This window comes from Juglans microcarpa x Juglans regia, chromosome 7D (genome assembly GCF_004785595.1).
Source record: "Juglans microcarpa x Juglans regia isolate MS1-56 chromosome 7D, Jm3101_v1.0, whole genome shotgun sequence".
Lineage (NCBI taxonomy): Eukaryota > Viridiplantae > Streptophyta > Magnoliopsida > Fagales > Juglandaceae > Juglans > Juglans microcarpa x Juglans regia.
Window position 1 is genome coordinate 9,091,381 of NC_054606.1, and position 24,891 is coordinate 9,116,271.

A 24,891-nucleotide genomic window follows, 5' to 3' on the forward strand; every position below is an offset into this window, starting at 1 on the left:
TTAAGCCATTCAAACATTTTCATTTTGATTTTAAAAAATAGTCAGTTCAAAAGTGTACAAAGGCACGCGACCAATCAACAGAAGTCGTCAATATTATTCATGTCAAAACAACAGCTGACGAGAAAATAAAGTCGAGTATCCCAGAACATCTCCTGGCATTCAGAAATCACCTACAAAATTTGAGTTGTGTTATTCACGACAGGGATTGTGAAATATTAACCTTCCAATGCCATTAAATTATTTTTCACACGCCATAAATAATTAATCCTATTTGAGCAATATAACTGGATCAAACACTTTCACAATAAACTCCCATGGAAAAAAAATAGATAAAACAGTGATAGACCAAAGCATATTTATCCCATATTACATATGCCACTAATCCAAGTCTTGCTTTATGCCACTCAGGGCTACTTATCTTAGATAGAGTCAAGAAACCATAGCACTGATCACAGCATTCGAAAAGCAATTAATAATGAGGGGAATTACGTTTTCACTGATAAACTACCATATGTTTTCAATCTGTACCAACTACTAAAAGTTTCAATTTGCACCATTTACTATTTTTTACGACTTATAAAAAAACTCTCTGTATTTTCCAATTTAGGCCCACAGTTTAGCTCTACTCACTATGATTGTGCACTTCGGATAAATTTTTGTTCATCTTACCAGTCAAATCTTAATTGAGGCTGCAAGTTGAAGAAGATAAGTAACTTAGGGTGCAAAGTGGAAAAAAGAAGTTATAACGTGCACCATATATTATCTATTTTTTACTTATAAAAAATTATCTATTCTTTCTAATTTACACTATCAGTTTAGATCAGACTGTTAAGACTGCGACGCATGGCCAATTTTTTGTTCATCTTAAAAGTTAAATCTTAACTGAGGGTCTCTACTGGATAACTTCAAGCCCTTCTACTGGGAAGTTAACAATTAACAAAGAAAAAAGAATGGGAAGTTAATAATTAAAGCTGGGAACTTAAGGGATAACACCAGACACTTATGAATTTGATGAGAACAAGTGGGGGGGGAAAAAAGGAGAAGAAGTAGCAAACAGATCCCTGAGAGCAGCCTCTTGATGCAAAGTTGCTCAAGGTGAGGTCCATATCTACAAGTTACTTTTCATGGAAGACACATCCAACTTTTTTTTTTTACAAGTAGAAAGACACATCCACCTACATCATGGATTGTGTCATAGGAAACCTCCCACTGAGATAATCACTCATGGGAACCTCCCACCAAGCTTCATATAACAGGTGCTAAAAGACCACCTAAGCTAACTTAAGTATCACAACCATACAAATATACAAGTATAAATAACTAAAGGATGTACCCTTAGCTGCCATTGTACCTCTCTTGTTAAAGGAAATAAGAGAGTTGACTAGGACTACTCAACAGCAGTATTAAAACCCGGGAAGTCCCAGAGCAGATGGCTCCAGGATAGTCAGTTAAATATGTTGTTGGCTCCTAAGAGACCCAAAAAATTGTAGTGGAACACGTCAACCACTTGAAGGTACTCGTGTTTGACAACAGAACTAAATACGCGCCAATGGCACAAAATACAGAGGGTCAAACTCATAAAAAACACAGGTGCTACCGATTTGTACGTAGCAAAAATAGCCTAGAATCATGTCAGCAAATCAAGACCACAGTAACGGTACAAGATCATTAGCTCTGGACAATTGCCCAAGTTCCCAGAGCAATTGTCTGGAGCCACCTACATCTTCCCATAAGCAGATTCCTAAGATACATCTTTTCATAAGCCTAACACTCACTAGTAAGCATTCTATAAAAAAAAACTAGTTCAGTCTATGTTTATAAAGATCTTTCATTTCCAATATGATAATCTAAGTTACTTTGTCCATGCGTGGCTCATTGAGATTAGGGTTTTCAGATTGTTGGACCAAACAGGAACAAAATAAACACGGGGATCGAAGATGAAAACCAGGGTTTGGGGATTGGAAAGGCTACCTCTTGTGCCTCTGAACGAAGGCAGAGTTCTTCGCGTCTTCCTCTGCGCATTATTAATGGACGGACGGAAAGCTTTGGTTAGATAATTAAAAATAAAATTAGGGATTTGGAATAGGAAACGAGAGACCGAAAGTGGATTACCCGAGAGACCGAGAGAGAACTTAGTGATGATGGTTCCCGTGGTGGCGAACCCCACCAGAAAAGGCCAGTTCCGATTCCACTCTCGCTTGAAGAACACCGGCCACGGATCGAACCTAGGCATTTTCTCTTCGTTTTTCCTTCTCCAAATTCTATTCTCTATCTCGTGGTTGGCTATGGTAATGGATTCCTTACTTCGCAGCGAGCCCATAGGCTACAAGTCGAAAAGCTCTTACAGCCACTTGAGACCGTTGGATTTGGCACATATGAAATCTAGCGGTCCGGGGCCGGAGGTTCCGACTTCGGAGTCGAGACAAATAAAACAAGGGAAGAATAGTTGTGATATAAAATAACGGGTCGGTCTTTTGGGCCTCAATTACAATTGGGTCAATGTAAATTGTCCCAATACTCGACTCAGATAAGAGTTTTATTATACAACCTAAACTCCCTATTGTTGAACACTAGTGCTACATACAACCGTCGGTTACAACCGTTAAGTAATCAGCAGATGTGGCATTATGCAACGTCATCCAATATTAAAAAATAAAAAAATAATAAAAAGACGAAACTGGAGGGAAGATTTCAAATTTTCATTTCACACAACTACCAATCTTGTTTGTGAAAAGGCTCATTTTCCTCACTGAATCAACCAATCTCATTTGCTCTCAAGTTCCGTTTCGTCACTACTACAGACGGTTTTCATTTCACACGTATAGAAAACTAAATCTACCAATCTCAAGCTCTGTTTCCTCACTGCTACAGAAAATCTTCGGGCAACTCTCTGCGTCGTCGTCGTCCCGCAGTGTTCGAAAGGTTTAACCCAAACTTTTGATTTTCTTTTTCTAGTTGATGACTTTGTTTGGTTGCCAAGAAAATGTGTAAACCTTTTTTTTTTCCTGTCATTGATTCTGGGTACTGAGTAATTCCTTGGGAGCAGAGGCTAGTGTTTTATTTATTTCTTTATTCCTTTCCTTTGGAATAAAATGGAAATCCATGTTGTCTAGCATCCGTGAACGTGAAGAACTGGTAGATCCGTGTTGTCTGGCATCTGTGTTTTTGTGACTTTGTATGAATGTGTGGGTGTGTGTGAAATTTCGAGAGAGATGGTTATAATGAATTGAACATATAATAGTACAATCATTGCTTGAAACCAAATGGGAAAATGGGGGATCATGTAAAATCCAAAACAAAGTGGATCCGGGTGCTCTGTTGAGAAACTCAACAACAATATTGGAACACAACATCTCAAGACTGGTAACAGAGATTTTCAAAACCCATATACTCTTGATTTTCCATCTTCTCAACCATATTCGCAATGCCCACCCCACTTGTGACATGCAATAGAAAAAATTATAGCACCTTAGTATGGACATATAAAAGAATAAGAAGCTGTAATGTCTTGCTATGTTACTTTTTTTTTTTTTTTTTTTTAAAAAAAGAAGAATAAGAAGTTGTAACTTCTATACATGCTTGAAATTTAATATGTGCAATTAGGCTGGTTTTGTTTAGAATTATGAAAATTTAATATGTGCAATTAGGCTTGTTGAGTTGCCGAGTTTGTGGTGGTTGCTTTTAGAATTTTGTTCTGCAAGTCAATCTCTCATTTGAGGCATCAAATAATTCATGTGTTGTTGAATTTCATATATAGATTTAGGGACTTTGTGGCACCCATGGCTGCATGGTTGCATAATTGATTGCTAGTCAATGGTTTGTTTTTGAAATTTAATAACATGGGTTGTTATACTGTTCTAGAATATATAGCTCTCATTCGGATTGTCAGCATGGGTTGTACGTTCACTAATATTTAAAATAGTTCAATAGTAATATAGATATCACATTAATATTTGAATATTATTTGCTACAGATTCAATTTGGGTTGAATGGATCACAATGAGATGCTTGCATAATGTTCTAAAGTCCAATGTGTATTGAATGTAATTCATGGAAACGCAAACAGAACACATTTTTGTTGTGTATTGGATGTATTGAATGTAGTGTTGGTATGGAAATATTCTGAATGTAGCATTGGTGTGGAAATATTCTAAATGTAGTATTGGCTTAAAGACCTTAAAGGTTTATTCTGAATGTGTGGAAATATTCTGAATCTTGAAACGCTCAAAGACCTTGCTCATGTTGTGGAAGGCAAATAATAATATGATGGGTAGTTTTATGCTTCAAGCAGCCATGATTCCTAGAGTTTCAAATTTTTGTTAGGCATTCCAAGAGTTCAACATGAGTCACATTGATTTTTGCACAGGTTCCTGATAATTGGTCCAAAAAGGAATATGAGTCACATTAATTTTTGCACATGTTCCTAATAATTTACAAAAAAAAAAAGGAACATGGGTCACATTGAATTTTGGACATGTTCCTGATAATTTACAAAAAAAGGAACATGAGTCACATTGATTTTTGTACATGTTTCTAATAATTTACAAAAAAAAAGAACATGACACAACAACTACAAAAGCCCAATACAGCCAGAGTAATGTGCGTGAACGCTTTATTTCAACTTGTTGGTCCAAAAGCACCATCTCTCTCTTCTCAATCTCATTCGCCCTCTTTTGAAGCAATTTATCATCTGTCTGCAAACAGAAAGATCAATAAAAATATTAGCTCATAAAAAGAGAGCAAATGCAAGAACTTAAAGCTCATAGTTGACATTGGTTATTAGACAATACCAAAATCTGGTTCAAGTCAAAAACTAGAGTAATGTGTCGCTTGGTAGCATCTTTTCCACTGTAGATCCTTTCCTTTTGGTTCATGTCAAATATTGGTGCAGAACCTTGCAAAGTAGCTTCCTTTCTACTGAAAGTTCTAGCCTTCTGGTTTAAGTCAAAGATTGGAGCAGGTTTCCGCAAGGTGGCTTCTGCTTTATTGTAAATCCTCTCCTTTCGGTTTAAAACAGGGGCTGGAACCGGGGGGTCATAATGCAGCTTCCTTTTTACTGTTATTCTTTCCTTTTGTAGCACCAGTATGTTGGACATCAAACTTCTGTGATAGCATTGAAAGCTGAAAAAGGAGTCCAATATAAATTTCAAAGTGCTTTATCCTGATCTAGAATGTTGCACTAGTGACCACTATTTCTTTTATTTAAAAAAAAATTAGGGAAAACTAAAAAAGAACCAAATACATGTCACTTTTTTGGTCACAGAAGAAAGACCTTATGTATTACATTGCCATCGAATTGATGTCTCTTTTAGAGGAAAGGAAGTGATGGTGATTTCATGCAATATTAATTGGTCCAGTTGCGATGCATGCAAATGCACCATATATGCCAACAAACATCATATATAGACCAACAAATACTGATACTAACTTATAAGTAATACTAACTTACATGCAAATGCTTGGCCTCATCGAAAACTTAGAGATCCCAAGACCCAATATTCATCATAGCTAGACCAAAATATTGTTAAAGCTACCATAAGTGTAGGCTTGTATATTAAGCAAGCATTGCCCACAACTATATATATATATATATATATATATATTAATATGATGATAAGAATCATGGGCTTCATGGTGCATAATATAATATAATACAATAAATAGGAAGGATAATTAATTGAGTCTGGATCGCTTGAATAACTAATGCATGTAATTGGTGGTTAACTTAAGATAGCTAGCAATTAGTAATTAAGATAGACAGCAGTATTCCTAATCATTTTCTTTTGGTGTTTTTTATTTATTTTTTTGGGGGAGGGGACATAGGCCTTGCTATTAACGAGAGCCATTTCAAAACCTCTAGTTAGGTTTGATGCAATGATGAAATTCAAAGAAACTGATACTAACTTACAAGTACTGATACTAACTTACATGCAAATGCTATTAATTGATAGCATATGCCTTGCTATGCTACATGATGAATTGCAAATGCTAACTTTTTTGGGGGGAGAGGACATAGGCCTTGCTACATGCAAATGCTATTAATTGCAAATGCTAACTTACAAGGAACTGATACTAACTTCAGAATGAAGAGTAAGATAGTTAGGTTTGATGCAATAATGAAATTCAAGGGAATAAAACATGATATTGATAAACGGGAACAGAAGAGTAAGACATAGTTCTATAAACTTTTCATCCACAGAACACAGTGATTGGTCTTGTTTTGTAAACTTCTACTGCATTCTGAAATTAACAATTCAACAGGATGCCCTTTTAATGTTTATTAATTGAGCTTAGCCGAAAATTCAATACATTCTAAAATTGATTGGTTTACTACAAATACATTCTGAGAAAACTAAAAATACACGAATCTGAAAATACCAGGATGAAAATATGAAGAAGCAAATCTCAAAGGAGATGGGTTCCTAGCAAATACCGACTTGAAAATATCAAATTAATGAAAAATACCAACAACATGAAAGTTTAAAGAGATGGGTTCCTACCACTTACAGAGATTACTGATTAGGGAGATGGGCATTAACAGAGAAGCAATTAGTAAGGGAGGGATGTCAATGGGTATTACCAGTTGCGAAAATTGAAATCGCTTTCGTCCCCTTCGTGTGTGTGCTTCCTTCCGTTTCGTGATGTTCTCCGTTGCTGGTTTCAGGAAGGGAGGGATGTCGATTGTATTAGGGTTAGGGAGAAGGGAACGCAACGAGAAGGGAGAAGGGAGAATTCGTTTCAGTCAAAACGGTGAGTTTTGACAAACTCTCCCACCTCCCTCATTTGCTTCGTTCAGTTCCAATTTCTCATAAATGAAACACACCGTTTCATTAAGATGAGTTGGCGTTTACCCACCGGTTACATGAGCCTGTTACGTTTAGCTTTTTTCTTTTCCCCCTACATCCCCCTCTTCCCAGCTTTCCCACCCCAGTTGTAAGTACGGCTTCGTCTCACGGCCAATAGTGTTGCTTCTCACCGCTCATCTTCCGAATGGCGCCATTTGTGGCCTCCGACAGTGGTCTGTTCCAGAAGGGTTTGTGTTTTTCTCTCTCTCTCTCCATTCTGTTTCCCTTCTCTGTTGTGGAAAGTGGTCTATGGTCTATATACTTTGTTGTGAAATTTTTCTGTTAAACTCAATGTGCCCAATATCAGTGCCCAAAAATTTGTAATATAAGTGGTGGTGATATTATCACACAACCAACGCCCAATATCAGTGGTGGTGATAAAATGCAAAACCGTAATATAAACAAAAAATTCATCTTAAAGTGCCCAATATCAATGGTGGTGATAAAATGCAAAATTGTAATACATTAGCTAGTTGATTATCTATCCAAATTAATGGTATCAATATGTAAACAATCGAAGCAAATTTGAAACATTTAGATGATATTTTAGTGGTCATTTTCACTTGTGTTGCACAGATGATAATTTAGATGTCATTTTGACTTGGTAAAGTAAATACATGCTTAAAAAAAATTAGATAAATAATGTATTTAATTATAATATGCAATTTGTATTAAAGTGAGATCCTTGATGCATATGAAAAATATTTTTTAATGAAAAATTGTCGAATAGGACTGATTATTTTGTTTGGGAAACTAAAATTTACAATTTTCGTGACAATATTAAAATTAAGGAAAACACTATAGATACAAAAGGATCCCACACACTGATAATATCAGTGTGCCACGTGTCTTTTTTTTCCCCATTTTTCCCCTTCTCCCCAACATCTATTTTTCTCTTTTTCTCATTTTTTCTTCCCTCTTCCCTTCTCCCCGTGCCTCTCCCCTCCTCTCCTTACCCTTACGAAGGCCTTTCTCCGCCACTACCGCCTCCCTCTTTGTTGATTATTGCAAAAAAGCCCCTTCCTCCGCCACTTTCTTCACTGTCAATCGACGATCATGACCCTTCCAGTGCTGCTGACGAGATTCTCTACCCAGTGCTGCCAACAAGATCCTCTACCTAATGCCACCACAGACATCTTTCTGGCATCAACCCAGTACCACCGTCGCCCACAACCCACTTTCTTCCCCCGCTGCCCATCCCTCTGTCTTCGACAATGCGAGGTATCTTTCTCTTGAATTAGGTGTGCTCAATTAGGTGCTCAGTTGGGGCTTTAGATTTCCACATTGAAATTAGGTGCTCAGTTGGTTGATTTGGTTTATTTGTGTATACAAAATGGAACTGGTTGCTAGATTGTGATTTTAGCATTCAGTTGGTTTGACTTCAGAATGTATTTCTTTCACCTGTGGATCACAAAAAAAAAAAAAATGGTTAGTGAAGTGTTAAAGGAAATGCTTGGACATGACAATGTATAAAACATTTATAGTTGCACAATTTTATGATACCTTATCTATATTGTTTATTTTTTAACTTTTTCTTTTATTATATTGTCTCCACTTTAGAGACTCACCGTTTGGATAGATGTCTACCCTTACTTTCAATACCAGCAGGATTACGAATCCCATGATTTTGTTCTTTTGTTTCACTTAGACCATCCTGGCACACAACTTACTCACTCATTGTACTGTTCTGACTCAACTCTACCTCCTTAAACTTGCGCATATGATCGTTACACAAATCAATAAACCATTGTGCAACTTGATTATTCTTGAGGTCTTCATAACTAATATGTATCATCGTGTACTTTCTTTTCAATTCCTTTCTCGCATGATTAAGAATATACTTGGATGGCAACTCCACGACTTTATTCCACATGGTGAGGACAATGAGTGCATGTCTACATAAAATTCCTCTGAACTCGAATAGTCTACAGGTGCACATCACTTCATATTCATCGTCATTAAAATATACCTAGTATTTCACCTCTTTTACAAAATCATCATAAATGCTCAAGCGGTCAACAACTTCATACGTTGATACTACGCCTTCATTTTTTTATGGAAGACAAACAATTCATAGTCCCCCTAAGATCTATTTGTACATTTTTGAACTTGGTACTCGAGTATAATTCTTGAAATTGCTTCTCAATTGCATGGACCGTAATGCAAAGGATCTTTCATTGGAATGAATCAAAATCAGTTATCTTCTCATTCTCGACCATCCTGGCCAAAGTATTATCATAGTCTCCAACAAACTTCTTCAATGGTGTGGTTGCATTTACATAGCTGTAAAAAAATGCATTCATACTCTTGCTACACTGGGTTATGGACATTCCGGCCCAAAATGTACATCTCACATATGCAGGTAACCATTGATATCGCTCATCATACAACTTACTCAACCAAGTACTGTCTGTTAAACCATTGCTCTGAACGATGTTGTGTCACATTTCTTCAAATTCTTGACAGCTCAAAAAGTCATATATACAATTTAATAAAGGGCCTTTAAAGTTGACATGTTGTGAATAAGATCCCAGTTTGTGAGGTAATTTGAATTAAATGTGCCATAAACAGAATCTGTGCTTGGCCCTCAGAAAAACTATTGTTATTGCTGCTTTCATTGCCCTATCTTGGTTGGTTATAATCGCATTAAGAGTCATTCCTAACATACACCTTGACCACGAGTCGAACAACCACACAAATGTACATGTATCCTCGTTTGATATAAGGCCACATCTAAAAAGTATCGATTGGTCGTGGTGGTTGACTCCTACAAAATGGGCAAATGACATTTTATATTTATTTGTCAAATACGTTGTGTCAAACGTTATGACATCTCCAAATGACTCATATGCTACCCTACTTCGGGCATTCGCCCAAAACACATTTCTCAACCTCTCTTCTTCATCTAGATCCATCGCATAGAAAAAAAACTATTATTTTTCTATTGTTGTCGTACCAAATACTTATGAAAGGGCTATGCATCTCCTTCTCCAAGCAACTCATTACAAACTTTTTTGATATGATTCATGCACTCTTTATCTCCAAAAGTGAGATTCTCATATATACCCATTTCAATAAGCATAATTTTGTAATTTTTAGCCGGGTGGATTCGACTTTATCCATCATTTCAATTATTTTTTCGACCAACTTGATTCAATGCACAAGTGAATCATCAACTATGACATTTAGTGCTGAAAGTGAAAAGAATGTTGGAGGTACACTTTTAACCCAATGAGTTAACATTCACTGTTTATAATAGAAATGATAATCTCAACCATACAATTTTCCTTTCAAAAACTTCATCTGATGTAAATATAGAGCCAGTTGCGGAGGGGATGAATGAAGTATCAGATGATGATGAACGAGTTGAGCCTCTAAAATCTAGTATGCAGTTTGTCACTAATAAAGAAGTTGTAGCCTATTACAAATGATATGTCAAACAAGAGGAGTTTGGTTTTATCACAAAAATGACGAAGAGAGAAGCAAATGAGAGTGCGAAGTATGTGATGATTGGTTGTGGACGCGGCGGCAAGTACTATCCTAGCCACAGTAATCTATCGAAGCCACGACCAACAAATAAAATGAATTGTAAGGTGAAAATAAATGCTCACTTGGTGAATAGGGTATGGGTGTTGACCATTATTGATCTGCTTCACAATTATAATACTGTCAATCCACAAAAGTCTAGATTTTTTAGGTATCACAAATGTTTAGATGAATACAGTTAGATGATGCTTGACTTGAATGACATAATAGGTATTTGGATGAATAGAAATTTCTAAGCACTAGTGACTAATGCAAGGGGTTTGAGAATTTAGAATTCCTAGAAAAATATTGTCGTAATTTTATTGGCAAAACTAGACACTTAAGGTTGGGTAAAAGAGGTGGTGAAACACTAAATTACTATTTTAAGAGAATGAGGGAAAATAATGATGACTTTGTGTCCGTCGTAAATGTGGATAATGAGTGCAAGGTAAGGAATGTGTTCTGATACGACGCACGAAGTTGAGCGATGTACGAGTATTTCGGAAATGTTATCACGTTCGATACGACATACCTAACAAATAGGTACGAGATGTCATTTGCTCCATTTGTTGGTCTCAACCGTCATGGACAATCCATATTGTTAAGGGCAAGCTTGATTTCAAGTGAGGACACAAGTTCTTTTGTGTGGTTGTTTGAAGCATGGTTGCTGTGAATGAATGGATGGACACCTAAATCCATCATAACATACCAATATAGGGCAATGAAGAGTGATATTGCCATTGTATTTCTAAATAGTAGTCATAGATATTGTCTATGACATATAATGAGGAAACTGTTCAAGAAATTGGGATCGCACTCGGAATTTAACACAGGATTGAAGACTTCCATTCATAGTGCACTCTATGATACACAGAGTTGCAAAGAATTTGAGGAGAAGCGAGGGCACCTACTTCATAAATAAAATCTTGCTGATAATGCATGGTTGCCAGGGTTGTATAATGAGAGGTCATTTTGGGTACCAATGTACTTGAAAAGTATATTTTGGACTGGTATGAGCACTACACAATAGTTTGTGCATTCCGGTACAACATTGAAATAATTTATTCATCAGTTTAAATATGCCCTGAGGAAGAAGGTGGAGGTGGAGACGACAACTGATTTCAATTCTTCCAATTAAACGATTTCATGCGCATCATCATGGCGCATTGAGAGGCAATTTCAAATAATGTACACGAATGCAAAGCTTAAAGAGGTCAAACAAGAGGGTTAGAGAATATTTTGTGTAATTATGCACTTTTCAACATGCAAGATTGCATTTCCACTTTCGATGTTTTTGAAAAAATATCCACATTCAATGATCATGTAAAAACCGTCAAGTACTTGGTTCATTATAACGAGGAGGAATTCGAAGTTAAATGTATGTGTGGGCTGTTTGAGATGAGTGAGATTATCTGTAGACATGCATTTAAATTTTTTCATATGAAGAACATTAAGGAGGTGATAGATAAATATGTCTTGAATCGATGGAGGAAAAACTTAAAGAGGAGATACATAGTTGTCAAGAGTAGCTATGATGACTTGCATGATAATGTGGATGCAGGATATGACCTTATGGTTAAAAGATGTTTGAAATTGGCGATGCACATATCCCAAGTGATGACCATGTCAATATATTCCTTCGCGTTTTGAATGACTTTGAGAGGGATTTTACATGATTACGGCTTGAGTCCGGTTTAACCATATATAAAATGTTAGAATTTAAATATAGGCCATTATGAATACTAAAGTATTAAACTATTAATATCATAAATATAATTATAATTAAATTGTTCTCTCTGCATAACAATTTTTGAAAATATTTAGTTCATAAATTTTTGGATAGAGTGGTATGCGTTCATTCCTAGATATCAAATAATTGTTTTCTTTTTCTTTTTCTTCTCTTTTTTTTTTTTGGTTGCTATGAAAGTGCTACTTGATGACCTTGTGTGCTATATATTTTAGTCAATGTGATAATTTTTAAAAAATAAAAGCCAGCCAATGAAACAAATAAGAAAAGAGTCCATAGCATTGTCAGGCTGGGGTGATGCCACTCATCATCTCACACTACACACTATATATATTTTAATTTTATTCCAGCTAAATTAATTAAGTTATTCTACTCATCATATATATACCACATACTTATTATGAGAAAAATGAGGAAAAAATTAAAAGATGTGTGGTGTGTTGCGTATGCCAAGTAAAATTATTCACAAGTAATGTGTTAACACACTACTTATTGTAGGATTCATTTAACTTAAAGATCAAACACTAATAATTTTTTAATAAGTTATTTTACTCTCAAATCGGTATCTAAAGCACACCATCCACGTCACTTAAATAATAAGATCTGATTTGTAATACTCAAATTCTAAAATTGATCTTTCAAATTAAATCATGTCATATAACCATTGTACAATGTGTGTTCTACATACCGACTTAATAATATAATTTTTCTTTTGAAAAGCTTTTACTTAGAATACTTTTATATCAGTGATGTGTTGTGTAAATAAAAAATAGAGCTTACTAATATAAATTTTCTGAAAACTAATATAAAATTTCAATAGCTATGATTTTATCTAGTAATTATGAAATCACAACTTGTCATTATATAAACAAATAAATGAAACTCATAGCTATTATGTTGACAAAGTGAACATATTTTTACGAACTTTTCAAAAGAAAAATAATTCTTAGTACTCAATAACACACGAAAATTTATTATATAAGTAAACAATTACAATCTATTTAAACACTTACAAATTTTTGTAATAGAAATAATAGAGGAAAACTATTTTTAAAATTTTGTGCCGGTATTGATTAGTTTATGAAGATCAACCCCCCTTCAACAGTTATGCGTTTTTTTATTTTATATTCCAAGTTATCAAAATTAACAACAGACATTATTACTAATCAGAATTTATAATGTACATATTATATTTGAGGTTTAGTTACGTTTAGATAATGAGGTATTTTCAAATATTCTGTGAATAATAGTATAAAAATAATAATAGAATATTGAATAGTAGTGAATAATAGGTAAAAAGTAATAATAAAATAATAAATAATAACGAAGTATTATGAGAATACAGTATCATACTAGGCCTTAATCATTATTTTTGAGAAGTTCTATATGTAACTAGTGAAATGATGTGAAAATATTGATGCTATAAGTTTTCACATTATTTACTGCAAAAAGATTTAATTTTTATATTTTTTTAGTGGCTATTATAGTCTTGCAAAGTTGCAATATCATAAATAATATTACTCTTTATTTATTTTTGCCAATATTAACCATTAATTTGAATTTTAAACGAAAATATTATTTGTTGACTTGAGGTATTACTATTCCTATATTTGGAAGTTTTGTAGCTCGGAGTGATTTTGGATTTGTTTGATTGAAAATTCATCTTATTTCATATCATAACTATAAATTTTTTAAATTTTTTCATAAAATATAGTAAATAATTTTATTTTTTTAAATTTTAAAGTAATAATAATATTACAAAATAATATTTTAATAATATTTTATTTTATTTTTAATTTTTATATAAAACTATTTTATTTATCTCATCTTATTACAGTATTTTAATTTTTAAGCGAAAAGACCAGCGCCAAATCATGTGCCCTAACTATAATTTCAAAATTTTGGAAGAACGATCGAAAATTTTGACGGCCTTTTGGCTCCGCTCCGCAAACCGCCAAAAGCAGACTAATTACCCGCTCACACGAAAAGCACAACCCGTGACACTCAACTCGCGACACTATCGTTCGTCGATTTATATCTTATCAACGGTTCAAATCATCTCTTTACAAGTCACGCAGATTGATAGTATCAACCGTCGATAGGCTTCAATATCCAACGATTCCCATTAATCCCCGCTCGAACTTCAAAAACGCCCAAACTGAAGACCCCCGCTATATAAATACCCCCAGATGCTCCGCCTTTCTTCATTCAATTGACTACCAAACTACCTGTGCGAGTTCAGTTTTCGTCCTGACTTCTTTTTCAACAACTTTCCGGGAAAATGTCGGGTCGTGGAAAGGGAGGTAAGGGCTTGGGTAAGGGAGGAGCGAAGAGGCATCGTAAGGTTCTCCGCGATAACATCCAGGGCATCACCAAGCCCGCGATTCGCCGTTTGGCTCGCAGGGGTGGTGTGAAGCGTATCAGTGGTCTGATCTACGAGGAGACCCGAGGGGTTCTCAAGATTTTCTTGGAGAATGTCATTCGCGATGCTGTGACGTACACTGAGCACGCTAGGAGGAAGACCGTGACAGCTATGGATGTGGTTTACGCCTTAAAGAGGCAGGGAAGGACCCTTTATGGGTTTGGTGGTTAGATTGTATACTTGGGGCTTTAAGATGGTTAGGTCTTAGTGGTGCTTGTAGATCTTGGCTATAGATCAGTTTCCATCGTTTTTTTGTGTTGTTTCCTGGTGTATGTGATTCGAACCTTAAATTGGAAGTATTTGTTTTCTGTTTTCTGGAAAGGTATTTATTTGGTTGTTGGCTCTTGGAAGTTATTGTTGTCAATCTGTTTTATATCTGGAAGCTGGGTAATTTAGGAGTCCGCAAACTTCAAGGTCTCCTTCAGGATTTTCTGATGTGGTAAAAACTCTATGTTATTCGTCGTGAATAATTTGTCTTTTCAATGGTGAGTGAGGTTTTCATGGGAGATCTCTCTTTATCTTGTTTTCTGTTTAGCCAATAGTGTTTAAAGTTTGCAAGTTTATCCTTCCCCATGAACTGTCACAAGATTGCTGCATTTTTGGTCCTCCAGATACCCTGCTTCTGGCGATGAGTTCTAATTGGTCTTTGTTGTTTTTAATTACCTTCCTTTACCTTGGAGATTTGTGCACGGATATTTGGAATTTCCTACGATTGTCGCCTATTCTTTGGCGGTGTCCGAAGTAGGGATGGAATTTTACACCGTTGATTTAATTGCTCTTATGGTTAACCAGCTTACATTTGAATTTTTTGTTCGGAGAATTATAAATCCACTGTATTTATTCTGTTAAAGAGGAGTTTTCATTTGATTTCTTCCTGCGCTGAGAAAAGCCGATGGCGTTTTGCTTTCGCGTTTCGTTCCTTGTTGCTAATTGTATATATTCTGGCTTGGGGTTTTAATTTCTTCTGTTTGTTTTCAGGATTTCCTTTTTGGGTCAGTTCGTTGTTCTCTGGACCCTAGACTTTGTATTGTGTTTTATGTGGTTACAGAGAACAAGCGAGTAATTTCGAACTGGATGATGTCCAAGAGGGGGTTTATACCCTCGAATAGCCTTTCGACAGGTAGCCATTAAAAAAAGATAAAAATAGAACCGGTTTAAGTAAATCCCATTTTCTCTCTCCTCAAGCCGCACCCTTCTGTCTCTCTCCATTCAAGCCATCGCAGCTTGAAACTCTCACGCCTATCGCATCCGTGCTCTCTCTCTCAAGCCGAACGACGTCTGCTTGGTTGTGAGAAGAGAAAAAGAAACAACAAATCATAACTTTGTGAAATGATTCGAACTACAGTAGAAGAGTTAAACGATAATTGGAAAACTGAGTAAAGGATCCATCAGATGGATGTGTTTGCCTCTTAGCAACTCTCAAGATCCCTGCTGCACGAGAAAGCATTAATCATCCTCAATCACCCAGAATGAGATATATAGGAAATGGGTTTGCAGAGACCAACCCAACAAACAAAACACAACATCAATCAATATATCATTTATGACTTTGGTCATGCTTCGACCTGAAATCACCCATTTGATCTACAAGATCTTGCAAATCCTCACCCCGGTTGGCTGGTTGTGCAACCAAATCCTCTATTTCTGCATCGATTTCTGATTGTTAATCCACCAAATCTTCTTCCTCTGCATTTCCAGCTATCAAATCTTCATTCAGTAGCTCCTCCCATATTGTCTCGGCCTATGGCTAGAGGGGAGAGAGAAACGGGAGAAATTGTATAGGATTATCTATGGTTGGTTCTATTCTAATCTTCTTAAAAATAGTGATGCGTCAAAAGGCAATTGGAGGGTATAAATATCCTCTTCATAGGGCTAGATGTTGAGTTGATCTATTTGTGAATAATAATAATAAAAATAGTAAATAATAATAAAAAATAAAAAAAATATTATTCATCATCTTCACATACTATATATTTTATTTATTTTTTTCTTATTAAATGTGTAATATATAGAATATAGATAATGAATATAAAAATTTAATCAGTTTAAAAAGTATAAAACTTAAAAGAATAAAAAATAAAAATAAAAATATATATAATGTATAGTATATAAAAATGATGTGAAGCTCAAATAATAATGAGATAATTTTAACATTTTATCAATGACCTTACTAACAAAAATATCCTTCCTCTTTTCTTAGGGTAAGTTTAGTTATCAAATTCATCTTAATTTATCGTTATAATTTTTTTAAATCTTAAAATAATAATAATATTAAAAAATAATATTATAATAATATTTTATCATTTCAACTCAATTAAAAAATTATCGATAGTCAATATCAATTAATTATTTATCTAGATATTTTATACATTCTACTGCAGCGCCGGTTTTTTTTTTTTGAAAAATTCATCCTCAGTTTTTGAATCAATAGTCAATGAGTAATGTTAGATACAAGTTCTAAATAGACAAGTTCTATACAAGTCTTTTATAAAACAATGAGTCTTATTAATAAATAATAATTTTTTTTACATTTTTTTAAAATAAAATTTATTTTTTTATAAAAATTTATATAAAATTTATCTATTTGAAACTTATATTAATCATTTCTCGTAATCAATATCTAGAGTCAGAATTAGTTATTATATGTTAAATTAGCCTCTATAAATACCGTCTTTTCTTTTTAAAAATTAGCAAAATTTTCGCTCAATGATTGCATCTCGAAGACACTGACGTGGATATTTCCACCGATTCTGACAACAACAACGAGAACATTCAACAAATTGCTTCACTGCCAGCCATTCGTCTCTCGCTCTCGAATAAAATAGAACAACCTCAGCCTATATATATATATATATATATAAAATAAAAAAACAGAACAACCTCAGCCATCGCCTCCACCACACCACACCCCCACCTTCACTCCGCATACACATCCACCGGAGACTGGACGTTCGTACACCGCGGGAGGCTTTAGCTCTGGCTTTACGATTCTGGCATTTACGGCAGTCATTCTTCGGTTGTCAGTATGGGAGTACCGAGCGACGACGTCGTTGTGATCGAGAAGGGAAATGGGAAGGGCGAGCCCTTCGTCATCACGATCAATTGCCCCGATAAAACCGGACTCGGATGCGATATTTGCAGAATAATCCTCGAATTCGGTCTCTACATAACTAAAGGAGGTACGGTATATACCATAGATTTAATCTTGATTATTATTTTGTTTTTTTATTTCTATGCAATAATGTCTTGAATATCCGACGCTTGACAGTTGACACTCAAATTCTTCGGAGTTAGTTTTTTTTTTTTATTATTATTATTGCTTTTAATTCATTGGCGAATCTTCGTGATTTCTTTGATTAATAATTTTTCTCTTAACTATTTCTGTTTCCTGGACCAGTAATTAACTCCAGTTTTTTTTTTTTTTGATAAGTAGTAATTAACTCCAGTTTTTCTCGTCTACTTTGTGAACAACCTCATTTATTTCTACCTACCACATTAATTTTCGCGGAGCGCTGACTTGTCTGATACTCTTAGGCATCGTTTGTTCGGATAACATCTTATCTCATATCATCATTATAATTTTTTCAACTTCTAATATAAAATAAAATAAACAATTCAACTTTTTCAAATTCTAAAATAAAAGTAATATTAAAAAATATATTCTAGCAATACTTTATTCAACTTCTTAACTTTAATCTCAACTCATCTCATCTCTGAAAACAAACAAACCCTTTAACCTTTTTATTTGATTCATCATCCGAATTTAAACGAAAACTTGTAATTTTGGTAGATTTTTGTTCGAGGTGGGTATAGAAAGTTGTTATCTATTCATTTATACATATTTTAGCTTATAACTGTTTAGAAATGTAATTATCTTTCCAGTTTCCTAAGTAATAAAAAAGAACTTTAGCTTTTGCCTTTGTTATGCAGTAACCTATAGGAAGATATTTGTAATGAATGTTGTGGTCGTTGAGTGAAAATTGTTGTAAATTTGATATGGTTATACCATGACTTTCAGTGAAATTCTTTTTCTGCCACACTATTTTGATTATCTTCCTCTACATTCTGGTTATAGATGTTTCCACTGATGGGAGGTGGTGCTACATTATATTATGGGTAGTTCCTCGTTCCAGCTCCCTCATCTTGCGATGGTCGAATATAAAAGACCGCCTCCAATCAATATGCCCATCATGTTTGGTGTCGTTTTACTTTGACCAACCATCTACACGCTCAATGTCCTCTGTGGTTTACCTATTGAAGTTTTTTTGTGTTGACCGGAATGGTCTGCTACATGGTACTAGCAATTCTCTCTAGTCCTTGTGTGTCCTTTGTTGCTTTATTTCTGTGTATTGTGGTTCTAATGCAGCTGTGAAAATCTCTTTAGATGTTACGCATATTCTCTGTGAGCTTGAGCTTAAAATTCAAAGAGTAAAAGTGATGACGACTCCAGATGGCAGAGTTCTTGACCTCTTCTTCATTACGGATAGCATGTGAGATTTTGTTTTGAAGTTTCTACTAAACTTTCTAACGCACTGAGCTTTTTGTTGATAAGTATTTTGACACACACAGATACTCCCCTGGTTAAGTAGTCATGCATTACAATAGGAACTTCCAATTCTCTGGAAAATATCATGTATATATATTGTATTTTCTTTTAAGTATATATATGTATATATTGTCAATTGATTCGATTGCTTTTGCAGCCTCATATAATTTCCTTGTTTTGGACCATTTAATAAGCGGTCCCCTTCTGGACATAGAAATAAATGTCATGTGATTTGTCATTTTCATTTGTCTTTTATATTATCACATCACTGACTTGCCTCACCTTGGATATTGTAGTTTTTTTTTTTGTGCTCACTTTTCTGATATGGTTCCCATATAACTAAAAATTGTTAATCAGGCACTCTTAGGGAAATGGTTGTGGAGGTATCACCAGGAAGGGGGTGCTTTTTGGAGGAATGTTGTTGACTCCAAATTTGGAAGTATTTGTTGTTGTGTTTTTTTTTTTTTTTTGGGGGGGGGGGGGGGGGGGATTTCAGATATGTGGTGGGTTGGGGATCTTGAATCTGATTTTTCCGTGATATTTGGTGTGGAGATGTTGCTCTAAAGATTGTTTTCCCTTCTCTTTTTAGGTTTGCATTGTATCAGGGTGCTTCTGTGGCAGACTATATGGACAACTCTAATGACTCTTTGTAGTGAAATGTGATGTTTATTAGAGCTGTTTGGGATTGGGAGATGGGAGATATCTCTGATTTTTCCAGCATGTTGTATGCCCTGAATATTGAGAGCTGGGGGGTGGGGGGAGATAGATTGCTTTGGATTCATCATGGGAATAGGAACTTTTCGGTCAGATCATTGTACAAGGTTACGTTGAACCAATCATCTAATGATTTTTGTTGGAAGTGCATTTGGAGAAGCAAAGTGCCCCTCAAGGTTGCTTTTTTTTGGTTGGTTGGCAGCTCATGGGAAAATTCTGACTGTAGATAATTTGAAAAAACGTGATATAGTTATAATGGATTGGTGCTTTATGTGCGAAAGGAATGGTGAATTGGTGGACCACTACCTTCTCCATTGTGAAGTGGTAAAAGTTCTATGGGATGAGATTTTTTATAGGCTTGGTATTGCTTGAGTGATGCCTAGGAGGGTGGTGGATCTATTGGCCTGTTGGAGAGGAATCCAGGGTAATCATCAAATTGAGGCTGTTTGGAAGGTGGTGCGGGTGCCATTATGTCTTATGTTGTGGTGTATATGAAATGAGAGGAACAATCGTTGTTTTGAAAATAGAGAATGTTCATTGGGAGGGATTAGAGATATTTTTTTCCCATACATCGTTACTTTGGGTATTGTCTACTGTATTGGATGAGATTAGTTTTCATGATTGCTGCTATTTCCAGCTCCTAGCTTGTAATTAGGTGTTTTCCATTTTTTACAACTAGGGCTCAGATCAGAATCCTGTTATGTCCATGGAAATTTCGATTGTTCTCGAAGGAATTCTGTTATTGAGCAACTGGAAATTGATAGATCAGATACATCAAAGAAACTAGGGCAGGGAGCAGAATTGACTGCACAAGATTACTTCCCTGACTTTGGTTGATTAAGTTTCTTAGTAATCATGAGATTCTTATTTATAAATGTTCCAGTCGGGCAGAGGAGCTATCTATTATGGTTAGAAAAAATCTATTTGCAAGCCTGTTTTTTCACACCACTGAAGTCGGTCCTACAATAATGAAAACGTATCGGCGTTTTAATTATTTTTTTAAACTATAATGGGCTCTCAACATTTGATGTGTTGACACACCAGACTTGTAAGCAAAGCTCTTATGGTCATTTTCTCATATCTGCCATAATTCTTTTCAGGGAGATTCTACACACAAAGACGCGACAAGATGAGACATTGGAACAATTGCATGCTGTCTTGGGTGAATCCTGTATCAGCAGTGAACTTCTGTTGGCAGGTCCCGAGTATGAATGCCATCAGGGGATTTCTTCTCTTTCTCCTGTAGTAGCCGAGGAGCTATTTAGATGCGAGTTATCAGATAAGGAAACCCGCTCTCAAGCTCTTAGTCCAGATATGGCAATATTGAAGAAGGCTAGTGTGACCATTGACAATTCATTGAGTCCAGTTCATACATTACTTCAAATACACTGCGCTGATCACAAGGGTCTATTATATGACATCATGAGAACTTTGAAAGACTGCAATATCCAGGTAGGGATTTCTAATCTTCACCATGAGTACTTTCACATTCAGCTTTTCTTAATTTGAATCTGTTTTGGGGTTTTATTGTCTTGGTCTCATATATTGTGGAATCCTAGCTGTCTTGTAATGGGGTTCTCCTCCCATGTTGTCACTTCTTCCAATTGACAGTATGGATTTTTCTGTACTCCAAGTTGAGTGATCGACAATTTGGGTTTGGGCCTAGTTTTCACTCAAAAGTTATTTTATCAATTTTAAAGTTGTTTGGAACAAAAAGTTAAGCTGCCTAGGAATAGGGGTCGGTTCAGTCCAGTCTGGTCTGCGGAGGGGTGGTTTGGACCGGACAGAAAATTTCGGTCCACCCTTTTTCCAGACCGAGACTGGACCTATTACCCCTATAGACTGAACCAGGCCATCAGCTATCTATCCGGTCGGTCCAATTCGGTCCGGGCTAGTGTAAAATGGGCCAAACATATAAAAAGCCCAAAATCACTTCTAATGTATATTTTCAGCCCATCTATACAAAAAAGCCCATAATGTTTACACTTTTGAATATAAACTATTTACCCCTATAAACATTTTTTATTCTATTTCTTTTCTTAACAAATAAATTAAATGATGAAAATTATATAAAATAATAAAATTAAAATTAAGTGACCTCTTTAATGTGGATTATCAAATTAAGTCATTAATAAAATTATTAATTACAATTATATTGATGGTGTTACTAACTTAGTACTCAATAGCCAATACTTAATAGTATGTGTATGAATTATGATTGTTAATGGAAATCTAAAGGGAGGGCATTGTGAAGACGGGAAACAAGGGGTTGGGGTCGGGCTTGGTGTATTTTGGGTTGTTTTTCACGGGCTTTTTGGGTCATTAGGGGCTTTCTAATATGGGTAAGGTGTTTTCTTGTATACATTTAGTGTACTTGGTTACTCCTATTGATATATATAATATTTTTACTTATAAAAAAATTATGATTGTTAATACATAATGACCTATATTAAAATTTTAATATTTCATATGTGGTTAATGAATAATTGTACATTGGATATTCATCAATGTAACTTAGGTATCTTACAAAAAATGTACCTAACTATTTTATTTTAGTGTAGATACTAGAGTATGTACCATTGCATATAAATATATAAGGTTTATCATGTATTCATAATTTCATATAATATATTAGTTAATATTTAATAGTATATTTAATGTTTTATATGGTCAATGATCATAGGTTAGATGAAAATTACGTAGTTAAGTTATACAACTCTTATATAAAAATGCTATATAAAAATAATTTAAAAATATATATATTTCGGTCGGTCTGGTCCAAGAAAACCACACTCTGGGATCAGACCGAAAACCGAAATTCTGGAAACTAGTGGATTGAAACCGACCACTAGTTTTATCAGTCCAGACCGGTTTTCTTGCACCCCTACCTACCATCTTAACTGGCTATTGCTTGATTGCTACCGTCCATTTTGCAAGATCATAGTTCTTGTACCTCGAAATAAGATCAGGTTACCTTGCTTGTTAATTAAGGTTAGCTACCATTCTAGTTATATGATGAGGCATTCATATAACACCTATAAACTACCATGGTTCCACACTTTTTCTTTCGAGTCAGCTGGCTGTCCCTCTATCTTATATATTCTTAGCCAAATAAACAATTATGTGCTAGTTCTGAAATTATATTTGATTTCTGAGAGGATGAGGTCCACTAGATGTTATCATGTTAGGGGACTTCTGTTGGGTTTCATTTCTTGCATCAATAAATATTAGTGGTAGATTAATCCCATTAATTGAAAGAGTTGAAATGTTGGGCTAGATTTATATCTTTCCTTTCTACGACCACCATATATGCATGCATGTCAATGTGTTCTGACAAGTATTAACATGTTTTTCTGCTTCCTTAAATCTGTGCTGTATTTGCGCTGTTTCTTATTATTTAGATAGCTTATGGTCGATTCTCACCAAATACAAAGGGCCATCGTGATTTGGACCTTTTTATTCAGCAAAATGATGGGAAAAAGATTGTGGATCCTGAGAAACAGAATGCATTGTGTTCTCATTTGAAAGAGGAAATGCTTCATCCATTGCGTGTCATTATTGCAAACCGAGGACCAGACACCGAATTGCTGGTTGCTAATCCAGTTGAGTTATCTGGAGAGGGAAGACCTCGAGTTTTCTATGATGTTACCCTTGCTCTAAAATTACTTGGGATCTGCATTTTCACGGTAAGAATACTTGCTATCACAATATGATTCAAAAAGCCATCAGCACACTGCAATTTCCATGATTTTCATCCTTAGGTGCTTAAATGGCACTGATCCGATGGATTGTGGTGCCAGATTGGAGTTTTGAGTTTTAAATCTCCATCAAGTAATGTGGCAATTGTCATTTGCGTCTTCCATGTATTGCTAATACCCTTCCCTTCTGTATATTGGTTTGAGATTGACTTTCCCCAACCTACGATAGGGTACTAGCTTTTTCACTCAATTAAGGCAGTGCGTATGGGATTTTTGTATCACTTCTCTATCATAAATTGCCAACTCAAATTTTGATATACTCGTAACACGTCCTGTCTTGGTTTATAGGCTGACATAGGAAGGCATTCAACATCAGGTCGTGAATGGGAGGTCTACAGATTTCTTTTGGATGAGAACTGCAAATTTCAGCTATCCAATATGATAGCTAGGAGTCAGATTGTAGACAGAGTTAGAAGAACATTGATGGGTTGGTGAGTATATTTTTTCCTTTTTACCAAGATTCTGAGTCGATCTCATCTTTGTGACCTCTCCCTCTCTCTCTCCCTCCCTCCCATGCATTTTGGATGAGAAGATCTATGACCCATATGAAGGATGCATTAATATTTCAATTTTTGTTTTTTCCCCATTCCCCGAGCATGTATGGTGCATCAGTTAGCGGTTATCTGATGCATAGAGCTTGTATTCCTTAATCCGCAAGTCAGACTGTATGTTGAGCACATTTCCTAATAATGGTGAATGCCTTTTATGCTTCATGGTCTAGGCTTGGTTAGCCATGCATTTTTCAGTAGTCAGATTGATCTTTCTTTCTTATACGAGGTACTGTTTGGCTTTAATGGGGTGTGGGTTTCAACCCATAATATGCAAAGTAAGGGTACATTTTGAAAAATGATAAGCACAACTTTTCATAATATTTTAGACAACAATGTTTTAAAAGGAGAGTTATTTTTGTAAACTACCTTATAAAAGTAATATCATTTTATCAAAATATCTATATTTTATAACATGTGTTGTGAAATATGTTGCGTAGGTATCACACAAAAATGCATCTTATAGAACGGGAAAGTGTTTTGTGTACCAGACTTGTCTTTAAAACATGCTTTTCTCAGCCGGTGCTACCTATATTTAGGTTTCGTTTAGATTCAGAGATGAGATGATTTGTGATAGTAATAAAATTTATGAGTTAAAATTTATAAATAGTAATGAGATTCTCTTAATCCAAACCGGTTTTTAGTGGTTCTGTCCTTTTCTGCCCTCTTATGGTTGGCTCACTTCCAAGGCTTTCACCCCTTTTTAATTAGACAAATTACAAACGTGCTGTGTTGAAGACGTTTTGGTTATAGATTTTGGAGGGAGGTTTACGTTATGTCATGCAG

General features: G+C 35.2%; 4 protein-coding genes across 8 annotated transcripts; 2 read left to right on the forward strand and 2 right to left on the reverse strand.

Moving 5' to 3' along the window:
• LOC121239871 lies at nt 1-2,400 on the reverse strand. 2 transcript variants are annotated; one of them, XM_041137224.1, is made up of 3 exons: nt 2,113-2,374; nt 1,972-2,014; nt 1-170 (listed from the first exon to the last, which is right to left on the reverse strand). In XM_041137224.1, the coding sequence occupies exons 1-3, from the start codon at nt 2,318-2,320 to the stop codon at nt 167-169; spliced, it is 255 nt and encodes an 84-aa protein (XP_040993158.1). In that variant the 5' UTR covers nt 2,321-2,374; the 3' UTR covers nt 1-166. The 2 variants fall into 2 exon arrangements, with proteins under 2 accessions (XP_040993158.1, XP_040993159.1); XM_041137225.1 differs by lacking the exon at nt 1-170 and having other exon boundaries at nt 1,968-2,014; nt 2,113-2,400.
• Nucleotides 2,401-4,409: 2,009 nt separating this feature from the next.
• Nucleotides 4,410-6,775, reverse strand: LOC121238421. 2 transcript variants are annotated; one of them, XR_005935124.1, is made up of 3 exons: nt 6,581-6,775; nt 4,791-5,121; nt 4,410-4,690 (listed from the first exon to the last, which is right to left on the reverse strand). XR_005935124.1 is itself a non-coding variant. In XM_041135269.1 (3 exons), exons 2-3 carry the CDS (start codon nt 5,094-5,096, stop codon nt 4,542-4,544), a joined length of 459 nt encoding a protein of 152 aa, XP_040991203.1. In that variant the 5' UTR covers nt 5,097-5,121; nt 6,581-6,775; the 3' UTR covers nt 4,410-4,541. The 2 variants fall into 2 exon arrangements, 1 of the variants encoding a protein (XP_040991203.1); XM_041135269.1 differs by having other exon boundaries at nt 4,410-4,694.
• A 7,537-nt stretch (nt 6,776-14,312) lies between these two features.
• On the forward strand, nt 14,313-14,860 carry LOC121238866 (histone H4). The gene has a single exon (XM_041135931.1). It carries the CDS (start codon nt 14,399-14,401, stop codon nt 14,708-14,710), a length of 312 nt encoding a protein of 103 aa, XP_040991865.1. The 5' UTR covers nt 14,313-14,398; the 3' UTR covers nt 14,711-14,860.
• Nucleotides 14,861-17,233: 2,373 nt separating this feature from the next.
• LOC121238865 (ACT domain-containing protein ACR9-like) lies at nt 17,234-24,270 on the forward strand. Of its 3 annotated transcripts, none has more exons than XM_041135929.1 (6): nt 17,234-17,718; nt 18,615-18,833; nt 18,924-19,029; nt 20,900-21,251; nt 23,234-23,485; nt 23,846-24,270. In XM_041135929.1, exons 1-6 carry the CDS (start codon nt 17,565-17,567, stop codon nt 23,990-23,992), a joined length of 1,230 nt encoding a protein of 409 aa, XP_040991863.1. In that variant the 5' UTR covers nt 17,234-17,564; the 3' UTR covers nt 23,993-24,270. The 3 variants fall into 3 exon arrangements, with proteins under 3 accessions (XP_040991863.1, XP_040991864.1, XP_040991862.1); XM_041135930.1 differs by having other exon boundaries at nt 17,308-17,718; nt 23,264-23,485; XM_041135928.1 differs by having other exon boundaries at nt 17,311-17,718; nt 23,201-23,485.
• Nucleotides 24,271-24,891: the final 621 nt, after the last annotated feature.